Here is a 26801-nt window from a genome sequence, read left to right as displayed (position 1 = left end):
TATGCAGGAGTCCATCAGAGTCGGGTCTGACAATGCCCTGTATGCCAGGCATAGATCTCCCCTCAAAAGCCTGTAGGGGACAGAATATAGGACTAGAGCCTTGAGACATACTGCATGGAACATATTACTTATGCCCTGTATTCTTTTAGTGAGGAACCTCTGTGGACGTTCCAGTTGTTGGATATGCCTGGTTAGGTACATACCAAAGGGGCATTGTACTCAGTGATAGGTTTGAAGAATGCTGAATACAGTGGAACATTGAGTTCCTCAGATTTAGATGCCATACCTTTGTTTATAAGTTGCGCAGTATAGAATGATTTCCACACCACTGTAAACACATGATGGTCAAAGGCTGTATTACTGTTTATGTGCGTCCCTAAGAACCTGACTACTGGGTCAACTCTAAGGGGTGTGTTGTCAGTATGATAGTTACCAGGGATGGATGACTTCCCAAAGAATACTATTATGCATTTCTTGGCATTTAGTTTTAGTCCATGGCTCTGGGTCCAGTTGTTTGTCTGTTTCAGCCCCTCCTGGAGAACATTTGTGTTAGTGTGAGATTCAGTGACAGCTCCTAATTTGCAATCATCTGCAAATTTAGTCAACCAGAGACCACTGACATTGGCCTTGACATCTGAGAAGTAAATGTCAAAAATAGCAGCCCAAGGACCGATCCCTGAGGGACTCCACTTGTGACTGGCCTCTTTGTAGAGGTGGACTCCCCAATTTTAACTTCCTGGGTCCTGTCTGTGAGCCAGTTGGCTATCCACTAGGTGACATACAAGTTTCTACCTAACCTATGGAGTTTGTCAACAATGTCAATGCCCGAGTGGGGCATTGTGTCAAATGCCTTGACCAGGTCAAGGTAGGCAGTGTGAACAATTTTGCCCTCGTCCATTGTTTGGTGACCTTCTGAAAGAAGTCCACAAGGTTGAGTAGGCACAATCTGCCCTTGAAGAAACCAAACTGGTATGGGTCCAGTGTCTGTTAGTTTACTATATTACTAAAATGCATTTTCAATAAAAACCAAGGAGGAGGATAGCATAAGTCATTACTTTGCAGTCTCCCGAAGTGCTTGAATATCCAGACATCCTGCTATTCCTGATCACCCAACAGACAGGTTTACCAAAACAGAGTTTTGCATAGTACTATTGTATGAAATAGAGTTACACAATGTTATGAAAATATACAAAGAGTTGGTACAAATGGCTTTATCCACAGTGTAAAAAACAAGTAATGTCGGTTGAACTACAATTATTACATTCATGTCTTGCACATCTTTGTCTAGTGAGATTGGGGTGGAACTTTCTTCTTCAAGAGTGTCATAGAACAGGAATAAAGTTTAGCAAGACAGAAGAATTATCCATATGTACAAGTCTAATCTTAAAGCTACCAGATATCTACAAGAAATCAGTTATTTGCAAACTACCTTGCTGTCTCTCTATCATACACACACGCACACACAATGGAGACAGTATATCAAGATTTCTACATCTCACACTCTGAAAATGTCCTGACAGAAAAGATACCATTTGTAACTATGAGAGAAGTAAGTGGAAGTAGATCTTAATGTTTCCGAGATGCCACGCCATACAAGTCTGGCCATGCTCCACATATGTTACTTTCCTATCTGTCAACAGTTTCTGCAATCATCCTAACATTTCCATGTCTTTGTCAAGTCTATAATAACTCCCAAGCTACATGCAGGGAGAGCTACAGCAAGCTAAAAGGAGGCAGGAAACACTTTTGATGCATGCTCCGTTTATTCACCTTACAAACAATTGTGTCAACCATTATACATTTACCCATATAATCCCCTTATCTCAGTGAATATCTATTCTTTGATATAGAAGACAAACACATAAAACTCAGCTAAAACAATGAAACTAGAATATTTAATGCAGTTAAGAAAACCATTGCCTAGCACTGGGAATCAGTTCTTTATCTGTGAGATCCTTGTTATTATAGAGGGCTTGTGTAACATGAGGACTGCAGTTATATAAATGATATAGGTAGGTCATGTGCAAGGCTTTGATTAGTTGTAATAACTGTAATGTTCAACACCGACTGATTACAAGGACAGGTTTTGCCAGTTTGAGTAGAGATTATATGTTTTCAAGGATTCACTTTAGAAGCTCAAAATACTGAAATATTGAAATTCAGTATTTTGAGTCCATAAAGTGGAATCCTGAGAACAGCGAAAGCTCAGAAGCACGAAATTCAAAACCTGGAATACTGGCGGTTTTGAATTTCACACTTCTGAGGTTTCACTGTGGTTATGGATTGAGGTAAGTGTGTGTGTGTGTGTGTGTGTGTGTGTGTGTGTGTGTGTGTGTGTGTGTGTGTGTGTGTTAAGGGTTTTGGGTAGGGGCTGTGGTGCATGTCTGTGTGTTTTGTTACTGTGATGTGTGTGTGCAAGGAGAATGTAGCTTGTGTGGTAGTGTTTTGTGTGTGTTTGTGTGTAGTGTGACCTTGGAGTGAGAATATTTATGTAGGGGGTTGCATGGCGGCTTGCCTTCCTGCTTTTATGTAGTAGAGAGCTTGTGTTTGTGTGTGGGGAGGATGGTGTGTGTGTGTGCAGTAGAAACACGAAATTCAAAATCTCCGGTGTGGAAAATTTTGAATTTCACAGTTCTGAGTTTTCGTGGTTTCAAAAATTCGACTTTATAGCTTTGAAATACTGAATTTGGATATTTCAGTATTTCGAGGATATACAATGAATCTGTTTTCAAACACTTGTTTGTAATGAGTGTCAGATAAGGTCAGGATATTGTTGAGATTGGTTTAAATGTTACTGTTCCCTTCCCTTTACATCATCTACATACTGCTGCTTGTTCCCTATAGACTTTTTTCTTTACTTTCCATTTATAAGTTCTTCACTCCCTTTTGTCTTACATCTTCTTTCTTTTCTGACTGATAATCATATAAAAACAATCGCCCCGTCCACTCTGCATTTCCCCCCACAAAACAACAAATGCAATGATAGACGTTGTGTTCAGTTAATTATCATATTACATGAATTCACGAAGGATGAGTCATCATTATAAACCATTAAAATGAATGACAAACAGCATACAATTCTTGTTGAATGAAGGCCTTAATGATCAGATTGTGTGTCAGACCACTCTACCAGTCTGGACTGTCTCCTTCCAGCTGAGTGGCTTCATAACTCTGCTTGCTCATCAGACTTGCTATTGGCTACATGTAGCTTTTGGACAGCTTGCTGTTCCTTTTTCTGAAGTTGCAGTGACCCAGGAGAGAACTGGGTAATGAAAAGAGGGGTAAGGCTGCAGATCAGCTGCCCACCAGTCTATAAATAAGTAGCCTGCCCACTCCCACACACTTTTCTGCCTGCAATAAACAAACACAAACCCTGATAGCTGTTTACAGTGCAAATTACTAAGTTAACACTTTCAGGACTGCTGTGTAGGTTCATAGGTTCATAAGTAGGTACTAGGCTATTGGCCCTAGGGCCTATATAAGCCTAGCCAAATGGTACCCTGGCTTTTGTCACCCAAGAAAATTATTTTCCTGTGCCCCTGTCAAGCAAAGCCACAGAAGTGATCCCCGAGGTGAATTTCCTTTCTCCCATCCAATCATCAAGATTTTTCTTGAAGAGTGCTAATGAGGAGCTTTGTTTGATATAGATAGGTAGTTTGTTCCAGAGTATGGGAAGTCTCTGAGATAGGACTCTATCCCTCCAGCATGTTCTGTTTATTGTAGTGACAAGGTTTAGATCCCTAGAGCATGTAGCTCAGAGGGATTGGGATTTCTTTACGTGGAGCATGTCCAACAGCTCTGGGTTTGACATAGCTTTGTATGTTAGGCAGAGATCGCCTCTGAGTAGGCAATATGCAACAGAGTAAAGCTGGAGTTTTTTGAGACGGCCTGCGTAGGGCATCTGTTTGTGGCCAGTAATCCTGTTTGTGAGGTATTTCTGTGGCCTTTCCAGTTGTTGTAGATGTCTTGTGAGGTACATACCAAAAGGGGCGTTGTACTCTATAATGGGTCTAATGAGTGATGAGTAGAGGGGAACAATGACCTCTTTTTTCCTGGATGAGAAACCTTTTGTGATGAGGTGTGCCACGTAGAAGGATTTCCTGACTACTGTGGTGATGTGATTATCAAAGGAGAGACTGCTGTCCACCTGTGTCCCAAGGTCTCTTATCACACTTTCAGTGTTAAGTAGACTAGTGCCTTTGTGGTAGTTCATGGGTACAGAGTTTTTACCAAAAGGGATGACAATGCACTTTTTGGCATTGAGCTTGAGGCCATGGCTTTGACACCAGGCATCTGCCTCAGTGAGGCCCTTTTGTAGGATGTCCACATCATTAGCAGATTTGATTATGGCTCCTAGTTTGCAGTCATCTGCGAACTTCATTAGCCAAAGACCTTCTGTGTTAGCCTCTACTTCAGAGAAGTAGATACCAAACAGGAGAGGACCTAGGACTGAACCCTGTGGTACTCCACTTGTCACTGGTCTGAAGTTGGATTTAGAGTCTGCTACTTTCACAGTGTGGGTTTGGTCAGTGAGCCAGTTGGCAACCCATCTTGTAACATAGGGATTTATACCTAGTTTAGTGAGTTTGTCTATAATTCCAGAGTGGGGGATGTTGTCAAAAGCCTTGGCAAGATCTGGATAGGCTGTGTGAACCACCTTACCTTCATCTACAGCTTTGGTGGCCACTTCAAAGAAGTCTGTCAGGTTTAGGAGACATGATCTGCCTTTTATAAACCTGAACTGGGTAGTGTCCAGAGTTTGGAGATTATCAATGTCATTGTTTATAAGTTCCATGATGATACGCTCCCTAACCTTGCAGACCAGGCTCGTCAGGCTAATGGGGTGGTAGTTCCCGGGGTCCATGGTGGCTCCCCCTTTGTGGAGTGGGATAACCATTGCTGTGTATGTTTCTCCTTTTTATTTTCCATTTTTACACCTTTAAGATTTAGTGTATTACAGTGATAACAATTTCTCCAGTAAAGGAGCAAATTGAAATTGAATTAATCCAAACCTATATCTGAACAGTGTACCACATCATTGGTAAACCATGTGAGATACTTACCAGCACTGCCAATGTTCAGTCACCCCAAAGACCAAATGAGGTGGGGTGCAAGCAGTCTGTGATTTAAAAACATATGAGGTGTATCTAAAGCTGTGTGGTTCACACCCCATGCCAAGGATAATCTTGGGAAACCAGCACGTGTATTGTAGGTATAAGTGCAGTATATTTACAATGTATCTCAGAATACAAGGTAAAAGTTTACACTTGGGAGATCTTCCTTATATCATTGCCCCCTAAATGAATATGACTGGTGTCCTTCCTTAACTTACTGTAACTCTAGCAGTAAAAAATCTCTTCTCAAACTGGCAAACCCTGTCCAGAATGCTTTAAACTACTAGGATGATGGCCCAGATTAAATCCACCTTGCCAGATGCATAATCTGCTGGCTGTCCATTTTATAAAATATTGTCCCAAAATTTCCACTTGCAAAAACACAGTAAAATCATCATGACAATGAGATCAACCAATGAATCTACTATCTTTTGAAAGACAGTAATTCAAGGGAGAACCGTCTACCAGGTCACTTAGTTGGTCTGTTGATCTACCTTCAATGACCAAGTTGGTAGGTCATTCTGTCCTGAAAAAATAAGATGACTAACTCTGAAATGGTAGACCCAGGGAGAGCAACGTCTTTTGCAGACCTTTGTCAAGGCCCTTGAGCCATCACTGAGAACCACTTGGAAATTAAAAAAATTAAACCATCCATAGTATAAAAGCAAGAAAACTTCAGCAACGAAATGAGTCATCACAACAGACAGATTACGGGAATAGCAGCTTTGTTGAAAATCACTTGCTGCCCTTACCTGCTTAATATGTCATGGAATGACCAATCCAGACCAAAGCTGCATTCTAAACCACTGTGATAAGGGGCCATTTTAAACCTCCAAAGAGTTCATTAATCGAAAAAAAAAAAATTACAAAATACTACCACATAAAAAGGATGGACCAAATGGCATGACATCTGCTAATAAGATTTTGAGCAATAAACTACCTAAAGAAGCAACATAAATAAAATATCAAGCCCTGAATACTGGCCTAGACTTTCAAAAGCTTGGCAGTTATCCAATGCTTTGTGAGATCTTGAGGTCTGCAAGTTCTAGTGAACAGGTTTAAAGCAGATAGGTTTACTCTAAGTAGGTACTTCACTTCTTATCCTTCAAGATAATTGGCAGCGTACTAAATGGTGGGCTAACCATGACCTCTCTTGTTTTGGCAAGTTACTCCAGAACCGTCTAAATGTTCTAATAGCTGCTCCATGGTGCTGGAAGTACATGGATTCCAATGTTGGAGCTCAGCTGTAATCTGCCAATCACCCACAACTCATCTGGTATTATGGTTAAAAAAAAGCTCATGTTTTTGGAGTCAACTGATGAAATTTGCATAACTACAGGTGAGAAAGACTATCAACCAATATACTGCAAATGCCTGGAATGTGTTCAGACAAAAACAATAAGTTAATAGGGGAAACTGTGTAACAGAAGCTGTTTCAGTTGCTGGCTTCCACCACTCTTGACTTCAATGATTTTTTTTTTATTAAGATTTGCACAACAGCCATTTTATCAGACTGGAAAATCACCTTCTTTTTTTCAAACCTCATTGACAGGCAACTGTGGCAACCCAGATAGGCATTAGTTCCAAGAAGCTGATTGGGTTTCTCCTTTTACTTTTCTTCTTTCTGGAGGAAAAAGGTGGGGCCAAGTGCACCTTGAAATGTGTTCCATTTCCAAATCATTGCCCCTTGAAATGTGTTCCAATCCCAAACCATTGCTCCTTGAAATGTGTTATAATCCCAAATCATTGCCCCTTGAAATGTGTTCCAATCCCAAACCATTACTCCTTGAAATGTGTTCCAATCCCAAACTATTTCTCCTTGAAATGTGTTCCAATCCCAAATCATTGCCCCTTGAAATGTGTTCCAATCCCAAATCATTGCCCCTTGAAATGTGTTCCAATCCCAAACCATTGCCCCTTGAAATGTGTTCCAATCCCAAACCACCCCATGGCTGCATCAGTTAACATTTGCAGTTTATCACTCATCACCTAGTCCTCCTGCCAGAATTACCTGTCATTACAGTTGGCTAAAATAAGAATGACAGTTGAAGGTCTGATTTTACTTTCCTGGTTACCCTGACTCTCTGATATTTCTTGCATCCATCTTGTAGCAAAAGTCCTACCTTGGGCCACTGCTCTACAAGCTCAATTCAAATGGCCACCCATTTCCATCACCTGCCTTCCTTTTTTTGGCTGATAAAAATGCTCAATTTTGCCCATTCAGTAGAATCTAAATGATGCCAAAATGATGTCACTCTCAACACCTAGAAATGTGGTAACCTTTAAAGGACCTTTGATCTTGTCTTGGGTAAGAGGCACCCTCAATTGATGACAAAGGTACTGAAATGAAGGCCTGCTTTAACACCTTCACCTGAAATCTAAAGTCATGCGAATAGTATACTACATGTTGCATAGAGGACGGTTGCTTCCAGCAACAATGAAGGTCTGTACTAAATTACTCAAAGATGGCACAAGCTACCTCACACCCCATCAGCATAGCCATGTCGACAAAGTAAAACTGTCAAACTGCATTCCCAGGAGGTGCCATAACACCAGAGACCTAGGATAAACCTGATAGCCTGTTTCACATCCAACTTAGCTAATCAGGTGTCTTTAAATCTGGAGAATAATACGTACATCATCATCCAAATATATATACTAGACTCTCTTGTTGGTACTGTCACTGATTGATGACTCCTCTGGGAATAAAAGCAGATGAATTAAATAAAGTCATCTTTTTTGGGACCAAACATAATATCAATGGGCAGGGAATGAAATGGGTCTGCAATATGACCTTTGGATATCGCTTTGTGCAACAAGTCTATCACTACATCCTCCTTGTATCTGATGGAGCTTAAAGTAATAGAAAAAGATGCCTTAGCAGAAACTTGCAATTTGATGGCAAAGCCAAATATGAATCCTGCACTAAACCTTCCTTGGACTGTTGTTGTGGGTAATGTCTTAAAAGTTAAGAAAGGACATCAACTTTAATGGGGCAAAGGTGCATGCGTCCACTGGAAAGTACAAAAGGAATTAAAAGAGGCTTGCCCCAACCTACCACTGAGTCTGATTTACCCCAAGTACTGCCCTCTTGAAAAAAGGGACTATTACAGACTATCCCTCCAGCATTAAACAGTTGGCTGGCCCTCTCCTCCCCATGAAAACAAACTTGTACAAATCTACATGCCTGTGATAAAAGCCCAGCAAGCTTTAATTCTGCCAACACCGGAATAGTCACAATTATGAGAATGAGTTCTTGGCCACACATCAGGTTGTCTTTCATCCTACCTAATGTGCTTATTCAGTGCTATGGCTTCCTGATTTAGTGATCAAACCACAACCCTAAATCAGTGCAGGATGAACAACTGACTGTTCTGTCATGGAAGATCTTCTTTTTTAACATAGGCCTATTTACCTTTATGGTCCCCCACCCACAAAAGTTCATCACTATTTTCATCTTAATAAGTAAATTTCTCCTTTATTTTTCTTTAGCAAAATGACACTGCTTGCTTGCAGCTAAATATATCCTCTAAACGTCTCAACAAAGTGACAGTGGAAGCCGAGAATATACTGTTAAATGCAACTCACCCGTGAGTGGCACAAGTCTGCTTAATGACTTTGGAAGGAGAACATTAGTTTGCATAGCTTGTTAATGATACCTATGTGTTAGAAACCTAAGATTTTTGAAAAATAATTACAATTTTGGTAGGACAAAATTAGTTTTCATATCTCACTGATGAAACTCATATTTTAGAAACAACATTTTGTACTCCTGTCAAATGTACTTTTTTGATAAACTCAAACACAGCAAAATTAATAGTTTCTGCTTGAAGATTCCTCCATACCTGCCTTGCACCACAGAATAAATAAATATATTATATCTCAGATAATTTTATTTTGTTCAATGGGGGAATTTCCCACTGTAGCTATCTTATAATATATTTATTTACACATACCCACACAGACGCGTGCACACACACACACACACACCAGTCTTACTTTCATTTACTTGCACCAAAAAATACTTTTGCCATATTCATAGAAAACTGTGGTTCACCAACAAAACTAATTTTCTGATTTTGATTTTGCTATCTTTCATTGCTGCATTTTCTGATAGTGCAGTTCAATAAATGAGACACCTCCAAATTATAGTATTCTGATATTGAACATAGTGCTGCAAGCCCTTCAGCTACCACGTATGATGGTGTAATATACATCATTTATCTGTCTCTAGGAAATAATGCATTTTTAAAGCAACAAAATTTGGCAAACTGTTTAACAAAAAGCAAAGGAGTATTCACCCATTCATTTGTCATAATGATTTTAACAATAGCAAGGCTCCTACAGTGAGAGAAGAGACAATACATACTTAGCTGGCAATGCAGTACAAAACAGCCATGCTACTTTTTTATCTGTGCTAGACAGAAAAATAGAATTTCTTTTTATTTATCACATGGTTATCTTATAGATATTAATTTCCTGAGACCCGCTATCATAAAGACTGTTCCCCAGTACATTTCTTCTGATGCACTTCTCAAGTGATACTGATTTTCCTTAATGTTTGCATCTGTAGAAATACATCTCCAGAACAATATATTGTTGTAATAAAGACAGCAGCATCTTTCTGAAAGTAAAATGTTTTATCTTATTTCTGCATTTACTTGTGTTTTACTTTCAATATAGCCTTGTGATTTTTACAGAAACCTATAGCTTCTGCTTGGCAGATTTTATTTTAATCTTTATTCTTCAACAGAACACATAACTGAATGAGATGTCAGCTAAAACTCTGTCAGCGGCTGTTGCAACCTCATATTCAGTACCTACAAACATAATAAAAGTTTTTGTTACTTCTGTATTGCTTAAATACAGCTCTGACAGCTGTGTTTTTTTTACACTGAGGCAAGTTAGTAAAGTTCTTCCTTCTGTATAGAGTTCTGCTCCAAGAAGTTGTGCCAGCTGGATTTGGATAATTTTAGTACTGTACTTTTCATAAGAAAGCAGAGCCTGAAAAGATTAAAGAGGATATGTACCAGTGCATAAATAAAATGTGTTGGAGAAAAAAAAATATTACCCAACACCAGTGCTAGCTCAGGAATGAAATTCCTTTATGAGTTAAACAAAATGACATCCTAGCATCCTTCAATTAAATCTGAATGGCTTAATGGGCACACATAAATTTATTACAGGACTGACTTGCTTTCCCCTTCTTGAGAAGGGAGCACTGCATTAAAGTACTGGCAAGAGTAAATGGCCATGAGACCCAGTTGCTTTGTATTTCTGATAATCCTATGATCCTAAAGGTGATTCAGACTGGATGTTTTTACATTTTTACTTTCCACTTTAAATCTTCATGCTTGCCTACTGCTTATATTGCATTCGTTAACCCAGATGGCAGTTTGGCTAAGGATCTTTTTACAACTCAAGCATATCAGTAGACACCATTTTTATAATTCAGTTAAATGATTTAATTTGCAAACAATTAGAAGTCAGCAGTTCATTTTTTATTATTTTTACCGCAGTTCATTCTGTTATATAGGCAATTTAAGAATGTGATGTTTTCCGTAATAAAACAGCGACAGGTAAGATGCTGCAGTGGGGTGTCTCAAACTCAGCTAAAGCCAATGAAAGGGGTGTGGATTAGATCTTGGGGCTCAGGAGTGACCTACTATGTGAGATTTGAAGGAGAGGCACGATCGCGCTGTCCAGTGTTCTGTTTTACAAGTCCCCCCCAAAAAAAAATATAAAAAAAGTTTTTTGGAAATAACTTCTTATTGTCGTTATATTACTGTTGTGCCCTTTTAGTAATTTGAAGTTGTATATTTCAACATGTATAATACAAAAGCAGGTATTTTATTTAGATGAATATACCACTTTGTATGCATTTGATTTAGTGAATGTTCCAAGAAATGCAGTATAGTGGAAGTGTTGCTAATTTTGTGACAAAAAATATCAAATGCCATAAGTCAGTACTTGTATTCAGGTCTCTATTTCTAATTTCTCAGGCAATGATGAGACAAGTTGTCAACTTCCTCCTCAGTGTCCAGAGCAGTGCATATGTGTGGAAAATGTGATACGGTGCAGCAATATGGGACTTCGGGGCTTACCCAAAGGCATTCCTCGAGATGTGACTGAACTGTAAGTATGTCACTTTATCAACAACAAACTGTGTTTTAGCCTGTATAGACGCAGTCAGCTGGTCTTCATTTCACCTAGTAACAGTTCCTTTGTAGTGCCGAAATAAGTCTGGGTCTCTCAGGTCATACTTCACAAAATGCATTTCCTGAGAAATGTCTTTGTTCTGTTGCAACAAAAATACTATTAATATTTCTTTATTCACTTTAGCAACATGTCCAGTAAAGTGCACAGAACTAACTATAGAAACATAACTGACAGATATTTATTTCAGGATGAAAGGTGCTGATATTGTTATTATTATTATTATTATTATTTTCTTTAAGTTTCTTTGACTTTTACTATGAAATATAGAGAAACACTGTAAATATATAAAATAAAAAGTAGTCTCTATAGCGTTCAAGGTAGTAAGTCCGTTTTTCAATACTATAAATTCAGTGGTTGAATCTGTGACTCAGTGATGATCGCTAACTTTCAAAACTAAAGGCAGTATAGGCACAGGGCTTAATGGCCCTGTGGTGAAACCTGACTACTGGATTCTGTTGGCATGGAGTTTGTCTGTTATCCCCTACACACATACAAATATGTCAAACATGGGCATTAAAAGCCCTTCTAGCTTGCCAATACACCATAACACTTATTCCCATAATACGTGTCCAGGCTGTTCTTTTGCCATATCTAAACTAATAATTGCTTTAATGTAATTTGGTAGTCTATTCCATGCATCAGCTACTCTGTCAGAGAACCAGTTAGTACACTTCTCATTCCTATAGAATATTCTACATGGGTTGTCTGATGATTCTCTAGTACTTTTTGATAACCCCAAACATTCCCAGAGATAGTTGTCTGTAAATGCCCTATATACTTGAAAAATATCTCCTCTTAGATATCTATAAAAGACACTGTAGATAGTTTAGATATTTTAGTCTTTCATAATAACTTAAAATTTCACATCCATGGATGCCCTTGGTATACTTCCGCTGTACTCTTTGTAGTTTACTCAGCTAGTTTTCTTATAGGTTCATAGGTTCATAGGTTTATACTAGGCTATCTGCCCTAAGGCATTTATAAGCCTAGCCCAAATTTTTGTGGCTTACGCCACCCCTTATATGAAAAAATACTGTGCCCATTAGTTTGTTGTGCCTCTGTCCAGCAGTGACACAGAGATGATTCCCGGGGTAAACCTACGATCTCCCATCCACAGGTCTAGATTTCTCTTGAACAGAGTCAGCAAGGTGCTCTGCCTCACATGGACCGGGATTTTATTCCACAGCATAGGGAGTCTCTGAGTGATAAATCTATCCCTCCAGCACGTCCTATTTATATCCGTGCTAAGGTTTAAGTCGCTTGCTGTAGTGGTTTTGGTGGATTTGGATTTTTTGAGGTGGAGCATGTCCATTAATTCCGGGTTGGACATGGCCTTGTATGTCAGGCACATGTCACCTCTGAGCAGATGGTATGCGACTGAATAGAGCTGGAGTTTCTTCAATCTGGCAGCATATGACAGATTTTGGAGTCCCTTTATCCTTTTGGTGAGGAACTTTTGGGGTCTCTCCAATTGCTGCAGATGTCTGGTGAGATACATCCCGAATGGGGCATTGTACTCAATCATTGGTCTGATAAGTGAAGAGTACAGGGAACAATGACCTCACTAGATCTGGATGTGAATCCCTTCATGATCAGGTGGGCAATGTAGAAGGTCTTTCTAACCACTTTAGCAATGTGAGTGTCAAAAGAAAGGCCACTGTCAACCTGGGTCCCCAGGTCCCTGATAACCTCTTCTGTGCTTAGTGGATTGCCACCTATATGGTAGCTTGGGGTTACCTTGTTTTTCCCGAAGGGTATGACTATACATTTTTGGCGTTTAACTTCAGGCCATGGCTCTGGCACCAGCTATCTGTTTCCGTGAGTCCCTTCTGAAGGATATCCGTGTCCGATGCACTTTCCACTATGGCGCCCAGTTTGCAGTCGTCTGCAAACTTTGTCAGCCAAAGTCCTCCCATGCTGGCCTGTACTTCTGAGAAGTAGATGCCAAACAATAGGGGGCCAAGGACCGAGCCCTGTGGGACACCACTTGTGACCGGCTTGGAGTCTGACACAGCGCCAGCAACTCTAACCCTGTGGGTTCTGTCCTTAAGCCAGTTTGCAACCCATCTTGTGACATATGGGTTTACATTTAAGCTGGTAAGTTTTTCTACAATACCCGAGTGGGGTATTGTGTCGAAAGCCTTTGCAAGGTCAAGGTAGGCTGTATGGACTGCCTTTCCCTCATCAATGGCCTTGGTGACTGTTTCGAAGAAGTCGACCAAGTTCAAAAGGCATGATCTTCCCTTGACAAAGCCAAACTGGGTCGGGTCCAATGTCTGCAAGTCCCCTATATCTTTGTTTATGAGCTCCATTATGATCCTCTCCATAGCTTTGCAGACTAGACTTGTTAAGCTTATGGGGCGGTAATTACCAGGGTCCGTGAGGCGCCTTTGTGGAGTGGGACCACAGTTGCCGTCGCCACTCCTTGGGCACGTATCCTGTGGTAAGGCTGAGATTAAACAGCTGCCTTATGTGCGGGTTAATTCCTCATTTAGCTCGTGTAGCACACAGCCGGGGACACCATCCGGTCCCATTGATGCTGTGTTTTTAGCTTTAGAGAGAGCAGCTTTCACCTGCGCATTTGAGATGTCCGGGAGGCTACACTCGGCTGGGATAGTTATCTCTCCTTTAGGGGAGAGGGGTGAAGTTTGCACTGAACCTGTCTGCCAGTATGTTGGCAATGTCTGTGGGTTCAGTGATTTTTGTATCATTTTGGACTAATTCTGAGCATATCTGGGAGTTTCCACCCAGGTTCCTAACATAGCTGAAAAAGGCCTTATGATTGTCCTTTGAATCCATGGCAATTTTTCTCTCAAAATTGGCCTTAGTTGATTTTATGAGTGCTCGTATTTTTACTAATAATGATCAGGGGTGACTTCCCTTTTATGGATTTTGTTCTATCATGTAATAGCTTTCTCCTCTTATTGTAAAGTTTGTTAATGGCTGGGGTCCACCAGACTGGACACTTGCCCTATGTGGAAAGAGTCTTGGTTTTATTTGGGATTGCCTGATCCATGCAGTCCTGGAGGTGTTCATAGAAGGCATTTGTAAGGGCTTCCGCAGCTTGGGTTGTGGTTTCCTCTGGCTCAGGGTCTTGAAGGATACTACACCAGTCTTGAGTAGTGTGAAGTTTGCTTTAGAGAAGTTCTTCACTATGGTCTTTTTTGTTTGGGGTGGGGGGATGTGGATTTCCAGTGAGATTAGTTTATGATCAGATCTCACCAATGAGGGATATACTTCCGGTGTGGAGCATTTTGTCCCCATGTTTGTGACAATGAGATCTAGTATATTTTCTCCTCTCATGGGAACAGTGACTAGCTGTTCCATGGCATTTGAATTTATGAACTCCAGGAACCGTTGGGCTAGAAAGTTAGGGCTTGAGTAATGTTCCCAGTCTATATTCGGGTAGTTGAAGTCACCCAATATGATGGTGTTTGGAGATACATTTATACCCTCCAGTGTCTTCAGGAAGGCTGTGTGGGGTTCCTGAGTTTGAGAGGGTGGCCTGTAGCATGCTACAATTTGTAGAGCAGTTTTGCCTATGATTAGTTGCACCTGGATGGTTTCCAAAGCTTCGTGCGTTGCCACCAACCTGGAGGTGTGGGTATCCTTTATGAATATGGATACACCCCCTCCTTTTGTGGTGTGTTCCGGGTTTTGGGGCCGGAACGCATGATATGAGGTAAAACCTAATAGTGCCGGGGTGCTCTCAGGAGCCTTGAACCAGGTTTCAGTTACAGCACAGACATCGATGTTCTGCATACTGAGAAGGGCCTCGAGTGCATGCATTTTGAGATTTAGACTTCTGGCATTGAGCAGCATTACCCTCAGTTTCTTATAGAGTTTCTATATTTGTTATTCCATACTCAAGTTTGGGTCTAATGCAACTAACAAATAATGACTTCCTCATATTTGATTTCCTAGACTTTATAAATCTTTTTATACAACCTATATTTTATATACCATTAACCAATTGGTTCATATGATTAGAAAAACTCATAGCTGAATTTACCCATATACCGAGGTCCTTAAATGAGTCTACAGTTTCAATCACTGTGTGCTGTATTAAATATTCACCTTTCAATTTATGTCTCCCAAATCATATATGCTTAGGTTTTAATGTATTTAGCAGCATATTATTCTCCTGTGCCCAAATGGTCAATTTAGTCAAGTTATTTTGCAGACATGCACATGTAATCAGTTTACCCAATTTCAGGTTATCTGCATATAGACAGTAGAACACCTCAAAGGAAAAAGTCAGGTCTGAAAGATACAATCTATACATGTAAGGGCCTAGGACAGAGCCTTGTAGGACACCCTGACTGTAACCAAGAATTTCACCTGTCCAGTTGCTGTATAATACTTGCCATGTCCTATTTGTAAACCATGCAGCTATCCATCTTATCAAGAGTACATCAATACCTAGTTGTCCTAATTTACTGATCAGTGTTATATGTATGACCCTGTCAAATATTGAAGTTAAATCTATATAAATTACATTGCAGCACAATTTTTCATTCATAACTGTTATTATATTGTTATAGAACATCATGTTATAGGTGGTAATAGCTTCTCTTTTCAACATATGCATGCTGATATATGGTTTTAAGTCCCAGCTTATCCAGTTCTGACAGTAACTTATCCAATATTACCATCTCCATTATTTTTCCACAACATGAAAGTAGACTTAAGGGTCTATATGACTCTGGGTTTGTCCTACTCCACTTTCCTTTGAAGACAAATTTAATAAGCGCATGTCTCCAATCTTGAGGAATCTCCCCATATTTATATGACCCAGTGAGTAATAGATATAATGGTAATGTAAGTTCTTGCTGAAGTGTTCTCAGGTCATTGTTACTAATTCCATCTCCTCCCTGTGCTTTGTTTGGATCTGGTTTGCGCAGTTCATTTTCAATGTAATGTAATTTGATCCCAGTATCTGGGGTTACCTGGATGTCACTAGGATAACTTTTTACCCCTTTTGGGGAGCCAAACTTTTGCATAAGATTTTGTAAATATATTTATAATCTGTTGTGTCTGAGAATAATTTTTAGAATCTGCACACAGTTTATCAATTTGTGTGTCTTTACTCCTTCCACATCTTATGTATTTATAAAAAGGTTTCCTGTTATGCACAATATCTTTATATAAATTTTCCTCAAATTTTTCTTGATCATGTTTTACACTATGCTTAATCTGTTTGTCCAGCTTTATTTCAGTTTTCAAAGTTGTTGTTCAATCCCTCTTTCATTTCTTATATTTTTTGCCTCTCATCTTAATCAGATATCTTGTTCTTATGGAAATATATCCCCCTGATGTTGTATGCCTAGATCGTGATGTTAAATATTTTTTTGATTTTTTGCACTCAATTTCTCTTTCAAAACTTTCTACATTCCATCTGCAGTTTTTCCACTGAACACTTCACTCCAGGTAGTTTTACATAGTGACTGTTTTGCTTCCGTATAATCTGTAATCAACCTTCTGTGCATTAGTTTAGATATCAGTTTGGCAGAATTATCTAGCAACAAATAAAGCTTTATAACCCCATGATCACTGCACATCAGTGGTGGTAAAACTTGACCAGAAGTAACAGTAATTTTTTTAGGAACACAAACAATGTCTGGTATGTTCCGTCAACCGGTAGTTTTTTTTACAACCTTAAGGAATTGTTGTTCATGAATATACATTGTGAATAATTTCCTTACTAATGTTGTTGAATCGATATTATTCCCATCTGTTTTTGGTAAATGTATGTCCCCAGCTAATATTATTCTTCCCTCCTGAATTTCATGCAAGAAATGTATGAATTCCTCTAAGTCATCTACACTTGACTTAGGTGGTATATACAGTCCAACAATTGTTATATGTTCCAGGGTTGTCTTTATTGTCACAGTTACACAGTTTATAGTACTGGTGTTATCACTGAACATCTAATAATCACAGGTCTCATAACTGTCTTTAATCCCTAGAATGTCTGTTACAGTAAAAACATTTAAACCCTGACAGAACTGGTTTCCAGTCATTGTTCTTTAACTGTGTTCCACAAACAGTAACATCATCAGTCTTGTGGGAATGCAGTAAAATTTCCAATTAAAAAATAAACTTTATTATTAATGCTCCTAGCATTAACAACCTTTAGAGAGGCATCAAATGTTGTTAACTGTAAGCTGTTCAATTTTTGACTTGGCAAAAATCCTGCCTAGTGTTTGTCAAATATTGCAAAATATCTGCTGCAAAAATTCTCTTGCCTGAGCTTGACAAATGCACGTCATGCTGTCTGAACACATGTGCCTAAAACTAGGCTCGGATGCTCTACATATTTCCATTATTTAAAATAAGGACATTTTTCCATGTAGGTCTGTGCTGGTTCTCTTTGAGCTGTGCTGTTTCTTCCCTTTCCTCCCATATCATAAACCACACTAGTTGTGTGGCTACTCTAAACTTTTTGGTCAGTAAAACCTCAGTTTTCTGATCAGCTGAGAAATCATTGAGACCAGTGAAAACTACAGATATATTAGAAGAACTGAAAATCAAGTGTTGCCTTTTTTTTTTTTTTTTTACAGAAATTCAGAGCACCATAGTAAACATTTTAGAGGTGCTATTACTTAAGTATTCCATAAAGTTGATTTCCAGAGCAGTTGTATTTGGCAAGATGGTTCATATCAAGTTTTAAGTTGAGAAGTCATAGTGTGCATGTAAGATTATGTGTTTGTGTGTGTGTTTGTTTGTGTGGGTGTGTGTGCATGTGCTTGCGTGCGTATATGCATCTGTGTGTTAATATCCTGTTATGGACTGGTATTTCTCCTTAATTTGGTTCTGTGCCTTATTCTCCTTGCTTGTTGAGACTGACTGTGGTGCCCCTGCAACATTAAACACATATCATAGTACAAATGAATGAATGGATGAAAGAATTAATGCATGAATGGAAACATTTGCAAGAATGTACGCTTGTACATAGGTTGAATGCATTCTAAACGTTTATTCTGCTTTAATGGAATATGTCATTTTTCTGTTACTGTTTTAACCCTGTAGATATAGTGACTCTGATCTTACTTTCAGTATACATTGTATGAACTGAAATTATTTTCTTGAGAAGGGTTAGCAAATCCATTTTCTGTTAAAAAAATCTGTAATTGCACCTGGAAAATTCATGTGTCAAACAAGAATCAAACATATAGTCTACAGAAGTATTGGTCATGGGAAAGATTCCTTTTCCCCAAGATAGAGAAGACTCAGAGATCATATTAAAAAGTAATATATTGAAGTTTAACTGAAACTCATTTCAGTTTGTCTTGTATTGTTTTAAACGGCTTTTCCTTGTATGATATTGGGAAATTGCTTTGAAATTAGATCTGTCAAGTTCAGTGACATGATGTTTAGTTTAAGCAGGGTGTCAAAATATTTAGAAATTATTTAATCTAATGAATTAGCTCTTTAATTTTTACTTATTACTGACAGCTTTTGTAATCTATAAAAGGTCATAACAGGCGTCAGTTTTCTACTTGTTTTCCTTAGTAAGGTTTTCTACATCTAAATAACATTATTTTATATGCAGAATATAAAGGCGCATAAATAAAGTAAGATTATTGCATTTCTAATGTGACAAAGTATAGTGTGTGACAAAATCCACATAACATTATTAGCATTTGCAAGAAGTCGATCTTAAACAACACACACGCGGTTACTCAAGTAACCATATGCGAGGGTTAATGCAGGTTTGGATTTTCTCTTGATAGATTTAAGAGTGCCCTATTATATTGCAAACTACTAAATCTCCTTACCAAATAATATCAAGCCATTTTGTACTAAGAAGAAAATATGCTTTGACCTAAAAACTTAATAGATCAGAGTGGATATTTCCTGTATTAATTATATACTTTAGCAATTAACTTCTGTCTGACAGCAACTGAAGTCAAAGGTAGTTTTGCAAAATGTGTATCAAATGTTTATGTTTGCAGTAACATTTCATGACATGAACTTGTGCTTTGTCATTGGTTCATTATTCATTTATTTTGATTATTATGGACTATGAAAAGTCAGTATCATTTAGCAAGAAGAGTTGTTAGCAGTATAACATTTTTTTCACAAAGGTGCATCTAACCCTGATCCAAAGCAAAACAATGAATGTAAATGGATTAAAGTCACAATGTTAAACAGATAAAACTCACATGCTTCAGTAATTAGATAATTATATAACATTGTATAAGAAAAGTTAAATAAGAACATAAATGTGGTTTATTGATATATGCACTATTTGATCTATAGCTCTGTGTCATCTGTTTGCTGAAGTGTACACAACATGTACACTTTTTAAACAATACTCAAAAGCTATAACATATCTGACCTCTTTGTAATTTGGGCAGCAATAAATGTGTTTACAGAATGAGTAGATTAAGAAAAAATACTATGCTATTATTCTAGACAAAATGCTCAAGAAATATATGTTAGCGTTGTAAAATAAATTATTTTCAGATATAACTTCTTTGAAATCTTTCTGCATAATAAGATGAGATAGGTACAGTTGCTTACATAGCTCTTAAGTCAGAATAGTGAACATTTTTTAGTTGTTGTTAATGTATAAACTGTCAATATAATTAACTGGATGGGTATGGTTTGTTATGACCTTGCAAAAGACTTTTATGCAACTCCATCAAAATAATATAAAATCTGGCCTGCTTGTTCATAACTTTGGCATTTTTATGACTTTGTTCCAAATTTATCCTAGTGAAGGAATGACTCAATATATGGGGGCTGCATCTAGACACATTTCTTTTTCTGTTGGTGTGTCTCAGAGGAGTAGGCTTGGACCATTAATGTCTAATATCTTATTTTCTTCTTTGCAACCATGTGGACATATTTGGATAAGTAAATTGGAAGGAGACTGCAAGGTAAGTTACACTGTGGCTTGTGAAGTATTTTCCACAATGGCTAACACTGTTTGTGAATGTTGTATTTGTATTCCTGAAGTTCCAAGAATTGCTTGACCTTCAATATTCCTATTTATTGTTACCTGCTTTTGTGTGGTAAGAAAAAAATGTATGTACACACAGCAAAAAATGTATATACACACACTATATATATATATATATATATATATATATATATATATATATATTTATATCAAACTATCAAACAGAGTTTTTTTTTTGCTGAGTTGAGTCTGAAAGAGATTTGGATATCGTCTTTAGGCATTTGGTCATCTGATAATTATATTGTTGTGATTGCCAAAAAGAAAAGCTGACTATCGCTAAAGCTTTAGAAACATAGGGTCAGGAACAAAGGAGTCCTATCATTACTTATCAGCATCATTCATCTCAGTGTACAATGTTATTATTACAAACTTGTTTAATTCACCTCAATGTGTAATATCACTTGCTTTTCTGATTTGCTGTTATTAAGAACAGATTAGAAAAGCAAGATCACACTAAACTCATTAAGAATGCAGTACACTTGTTTTATGAAGGTCATTTATATATGTCACATCCCTTCAACACAATATCTACAATTAAGTCATAGAAGACTGGTACCGCAGTTTTAAAGCAACTCCCGATAGTTGCCTTTTGGGGAGCATTTCTATTAAATGGCAGGGCATAGCAGAAGTAGTAGTTTATAAGGGAAAATCTTAAACATAAAATTAGGAATACACAACATTTCTTGTGCTTATCACCATGGCTATTCTTAATATGAAATAGCTTAATTATAGCATTGCTAATACAATAATGAATATCAATCTATTCAAGAGAAATCAATTCTCCTTCTCCCACCACCGTTATGACTACCTGTTTCATTCTGATTTTTTCCATACAGGATTCTGTAGTCATAGCTCTGTTCATGATAAGTTGCCACACTAGTTTGTTGGTGAAGGTTCATATGCTTTTTCCAATAGCGTTTCTAATACTGACTTTCTTATATAGCTGTTTGCACTTTACTGAGAGAATGCAAACTCCTTTCCAATAAATATTAGCATGCTATTATTTAATGAAATATGATTTGATAATCCATTTGTTAAAACCATCTCAAAATTTCCAGTCTCACGGTTTAACTGTCTGCAACACTTATTTGTGAGATGCCTAATTTCACTGAGCTTTATTTTTTTTTTTTTACTGCAGTGTTTCAAGATTTAAAGTGATAACATATTATGTAGAAATCAGTTTCAAGACATGGGCCTTAAATATGCAAATATTGTCTTTTTTTAGGTACCTTGATGGGAACAACCTGGCAGCAATACCAAAAGACCTCTCCAACTTCAAATATCTTACTCTAATGTAAGCATTGAGACCATCATCATGTATTGTATTAGATAAATATTGCCAAATTGCTATTTTGGTTTGAATGTATATGTGTGTGTCCGACTATCAATTAAACATTCTGTGTAGCTAAAGGGCCATATACTGAGGGGTGGTGTGTCATATCAGCAAATGGGGCAAGTACTTGAATCATAAATGATAAAATGTTATTCCACCAGGAATGCAAAACAGCACTAACAGAAATTCAAACTGACACACAGAATGTTAATGACCTGAAATGCTAGTGAAAGAATCAGTGGTGCAAGGTTTGATTCCCTCAGCCTGCCTTTCCTTATTGTGTGACTTTGAGCAAGTCACTTAACCAGAAAACAATCCCGGGCCGAGTCTGAAAAAGGTCTGGAGATCTGTGCTCTACTCCAGAAAACAAAAATAAATGAATAAACCGCTAAGAAAATACATTTGCAAACCCTTTGACAGGGAGGCTGTACACACTGCACACCTCAGCATGGTGGCTGTCCTCCCATGCACCCCAGGAACTAAATATACTAATTTCAAGTCTGCACTTATACAACTCCCCCACACACACATCGACAACATATACAGCTACCAACACCCCCTACACACACACACATTGATGATATATCCCCTCACACACACACACATGGATGACCTACAAACACACTTTTTAACCCCCAAAATGGTTCTACTGGCAGTACCGGTTATACTCCTCTAGCATCATCACTAATTAGCTTACATTAGCATACATTTTATGCATCATAATTAGCTTCTCTGTACTCATTTAAATATTTACTGTTGCAGCGATATCACTAATGGTATTTTTATTTACATTGGCAATGCTTTCTAAACTCTTTAGGCATAGCCCTCACTAAATTCTTAGGCATACATCTCAAAACCTAAAGGAGATGGTACAAATCTAAATGCATTGTTGTTCAACAAAAAAAAAAATCTGTCAACTGACTGTTTCTATGTTTAAGTCTCATTTTACATGTAAGGAGTCTGATTAAGAATGAAAATATTTATGTATTTATTGCGTAATTTAATTCTATTTATTCAGTTAGTTAGTTTTTCATTTTTAAACAAAACCTTAGCAGTATTAAAAATAGCAAAATAACAGAATGCTTTCTGTGGAAAAGTTCAGCAAGCAACGTTGTAAAAAAATGAGTGAGTTTCATGCATATAAATATTCTCCTTTTTTGTTATAAAGCAAGAAGTGACATAAAAAATGTATATTTACACTTCTTAACATGTAAAGTAAATAAGTTCAAAACATGCCTGATAACCTGTTGGCACAAGGACAAAGTAAACAACCGTCTGAACTCAGCACTGGTGACTTGAGTTTGGGATCTGACCTCAGTGTTGGTGAAATTAGTACAGGAATGACCTTTGGTTCAGACAGAGCTCAAGAATGATCTTGGGTAGGTGGCAGGCCAAAGATTGTGATGGTTAACTTTTTTCCATTTCTGTGTAGCAGAACTAACCTTATCAATCCCTGAAGCACCTCAGCAGAGACAAGAGTGATTTCTTTGTCCTATGGCTAAGAAGCAGGTTTGGTGTCATGCATGTTAGGTAGTGATTTACAGATGTATTCATGTCATTGTGACACCACTGCGTGATGTATTAAAGAAGGAAAAGTTGTTCTCATTACTTGTCAGATATGCTTATGATAGCAAAATGCTAACAAACAAGCAGAGGAAACTGTAGTAAAAAGGAAACTGCTGAAGGCAGGTTCGCTGCCTTCCCTACCATGGATTTATGTTAGAGTATAGACAAAGAGAAAGAGATAGGGGAGTTCTAAGTTAAAAAAACCTGGCCTGGTACAGTTTTTAGTTAAATCTAGAGCAGAAGCTGTTGTGAAAAAGGGAAACAGTTAGTAGGGAATTTAAAATATTGTGTGATAATGCTGGGAATCAATCACAGGATGTAAGAAAAGATTGGGAAGAGAGATTGGAAAAGTAATTTATAAGGGGTAAATGGGAAAACATATATATGGCTCCTAAATATGCAGAAAAGTTCAGAAGGAATAGGATTTTGCTTGGAAGTGTTTGTATAGGTATTTTTAGACCCCAAACAAACTTAAAAGAATTTTTTCTCAGGTAGATAGCAAATGTTGGAGGTGTGATGGGGAAGAAAAAGATAACTGGGAGCATGTTTTGGAGGAGTGTAATGAGATGGCAGATTTTAAAAATTCCCTACAAAATACAATATTGGGAATCAAATGACTGCAACTAAGGAAATAGTTCTTTTGAGTTGGACAGGATCTGAATTGTTCAGACTTGGTAAGACCTTACTAAGTTTAATTCTCTTGGCTGCTAAAAAGCAATTGCTAGAAAATGGAAATCAAAATCCAAACCAAGTGCATTTGAAGTGCTGAATATTGTAAAAGAGATAATAAAATGGAAATGGGATCCTTAGAAAAGGAATGAGCAAATTATACAGAAATTAATGAAAGTCATTGGAACAATATATGCCAAATAATGTTCTGGAGGAGGAATGAGGTATAACGGAAGGAATTGAGATATGTAATACTGGAATAAATGAGAGTTGTAAAGAAAGAAAAGATAACATGTAATGTGTAATGTTTATAACCGAAAAGTATTAATATGGTTTGTATTCGTTTCTAATAATGTATGTATGCCTATGTTTTAAGTGATAATTTAACAAGGCTATTTAAAACAAAACAAGTAATATGAGTATAGGGACTGACTTGGAAGATGGAAGTAATAGGGGAGTTATGGTATGACATATAATTCTTCTTCCTACATAATCTATTCATTTCATTATAGAAATATACATTATATGGAGAAACAGTATTAACATTTATATAATCCTTTCTCTTATGTACATGTTTTATGATTCAGGCGTACACACTGATAGCCATACATGCAGTCCTCCTGTGTAGCTTTCATATTTTACTTTTGAAACATCCAAGGTATGACATTACAAGATGATAGCCATGTGAATGTTCTTACTGTGTAACCTACATATTTCATTGTGGAAGTATAGACTGCAAGTCAACCAAACTATGTTAGCAAAACACAAGATGATAGCCATGCGAATGTTCTTACTGTGCAACCTACATATTTCATCATGGAAGTATGCAGTGAAAGCCCACTGAAGTATAGTAGCGACATAACCCTTCATCCTTTGTGAGCTAATCACTTCATCATGGAGGCTTGTAGTGCATGAAATCCCAACATCTATAGCGATGTAGCCTCTTTTGTTAAATGACCTGTGTATCTCACCATAGTGACATCACACCACAGATAATCAATGTAGCTTCTTTTGCTAAGTAACCTTTGTATCTCAAAATAGTGATAACATAGCAATCATAACCATGTAGACACAATTTTAAGTAACCTATGCATCTCAAAATAGTGATAACACAGCAATCACAGCCATGTAGCTACTTTTTTAAGTAACCTATATATCTCAAAATAGTGATAACACAGCAATCATAGCCATGTAGCTACTTTTTTAAATAACCTATGTATCTCAAAATAGTGATAACACAGCAATCATAGCCATGTAGCTATGTTTTTAAGTAACTCATATATCTCAAAATAGTGATAACACAGCAATCATAGCCATGTAGCCACGTTTTTAAGTAACCTATGTATCTCAAAATAGTGATAACACAGCAATCATAGCCATGTAGCCACATTTTTAAGTAACCTATGTATCTCAAAATAGTGATAACACAGCAATCATAGCCATGTAGCTACTTTTTTAAGCAATCTATGTATCTCAAAATAGTGATAAAGCAGCAATCACAGTCATGTAGCTACTTTTTAAAGTAACCTATGTATCTCAAAATAGTGATAACACAGCAATCATAGCCATGTAGCTACTTTTTTTTAGTAATCTATGGATCTCAAAATAGTGATAACACAGCAATCATAGCCATGTAGCCACATTTTAAGTAACCTATGTATCTCAAAATAGTGATAGCACAGCAATCATAGCCATGTAGCTACTTTTTTAAGTAACCTATGTATCTCAAAATAATGATAACACAGCAATCATAGCCATGTAGCTACTTTTTTTAAGTAACCTAAGTATCTCACTGTAGTGACATCACAGTGCTCATAGCCATGTAGTCTCTTTTCTTAAGTAGCCTGTGTATCTCATTATAGCGACATACTCTGCACAATCTCACAACACAGCTAAACAAGTTACGTCTCCTCATATGTAACATACTTTTTTCACCTTACAAATGCACACATTACAATATCTTACCACTGGTAGTCATTTAGCTCTTCTTGTTATGTAACCTACATATTTTGCCATAGAATGACATATGGTATAATACTGCATCATTAGTGGCCATATCACTGCATGACATCACAACACCGGCATCACAAAACTAATAGCAATGTACCCTTTCCTTCTGTGTAACCTGCATATTTCAGCATAAAAACATACATTGTAGGACATCACAGCACTTAAACTATGTACTGATTGTGTGCAAAGTGAAATGACACATTTTGGTTACAATTTTTCACTTTCATTAGAACACCACACCAAATACTGACTGCTTTCCCTGCACTGTATTAATATAACCGTTTTAAGAATTATATTATCTTAATTCATGGCAAATATATGAAATGTGTGTTATTTTTGATTAAAACTGTTTCACAGTCACTGTGATTGACCTTAAAACATGATATAAGTACTATTGATTTTAAATAAATGGTGTCTGGTCTGTTTTTTTTTTTTTGTGAGGGGGGGGCAGCAAGTTTAATTATCTTTCTGGCTTATTTAAAAACGTGCTCATAGAAAATGTGTAGTCTGAGTTACAATAAATGCAAGTAATTACAGCTGTTTTGAGTTTCTAAAATAAATTGCCATACTTACGTGCTGCGTATGTATTATAAAATGTTTATGGTTGAATAGTCTTACATCTGATGTGTTTTGAGTGCAAAGTAAATAAGTGAATAACTGAATAAGAATTCACTTTCTGAACTGTACTATGAAGGGGATTTTTAGGACACTGTTTTCAGCTGGCAGCCAGAACAGAAATAGTTCTGTCCTTTTCAGTCACACAAATCAGCTGAGCATGTCTGTGGTGTACTAAGAGTGAAGTAAATGACACAAGGTATCCTGAAGCAGGAGAAAGCAAAGGGTGCCAATGATGCTGTGGGGGCATAACAGCAGAGAGGTGCATAGACCGGGGCAGAACAGAGGTGTCCAGTCATGCAAG

The 26801-nt window shown here is 37.5% G+C and overlaps 1 protein-coding gene across 2 annotated transcripts in view; it reads left to right on the top strand.

The window, feature by feature from the left end:
• Positions 1–26801, top strand: part of LOC122800048 (slit homolog 3 protein-like) — a 2083326-nt gene that overhangs the window by 1795755 nt on the left and 260770 nt on the right. For both annotated transcript variants that reach the window (XM_044069531.1, XM_044069532.1), the window contains 2 exons: positions 11117–11249; positions 21530–21598. In XM_044069531.1, the coding sequence (XP_043925466.1) occupies positions 11117–11249; positions 21530–21598 (202 nt within the window). The remainder of the gene's footprint in view (positions 1–11116; positions 11250–21529; positions 21599–26801) is intronic.

Source organism: Protopterus annectens, chromosome 4.part0 (genome assembly GCF_019279795.1).
Source record: "Protopterus annectens isolate FY-2018-M chromosome 4.part0, PAN1.0, whole genome shotgun sequence".
NCBI classification, from domain to species: Eukaryota; Metazoa; Chordata; order Ceratodontiformes; family Protopteridae; genus Protopterus; species Protopterus annectens.
The sequence above is the reverse complement of the archived record's forward strand: the minus strand, read 5'-3'. Positions and strand labels throughout refer to the sequence as shown.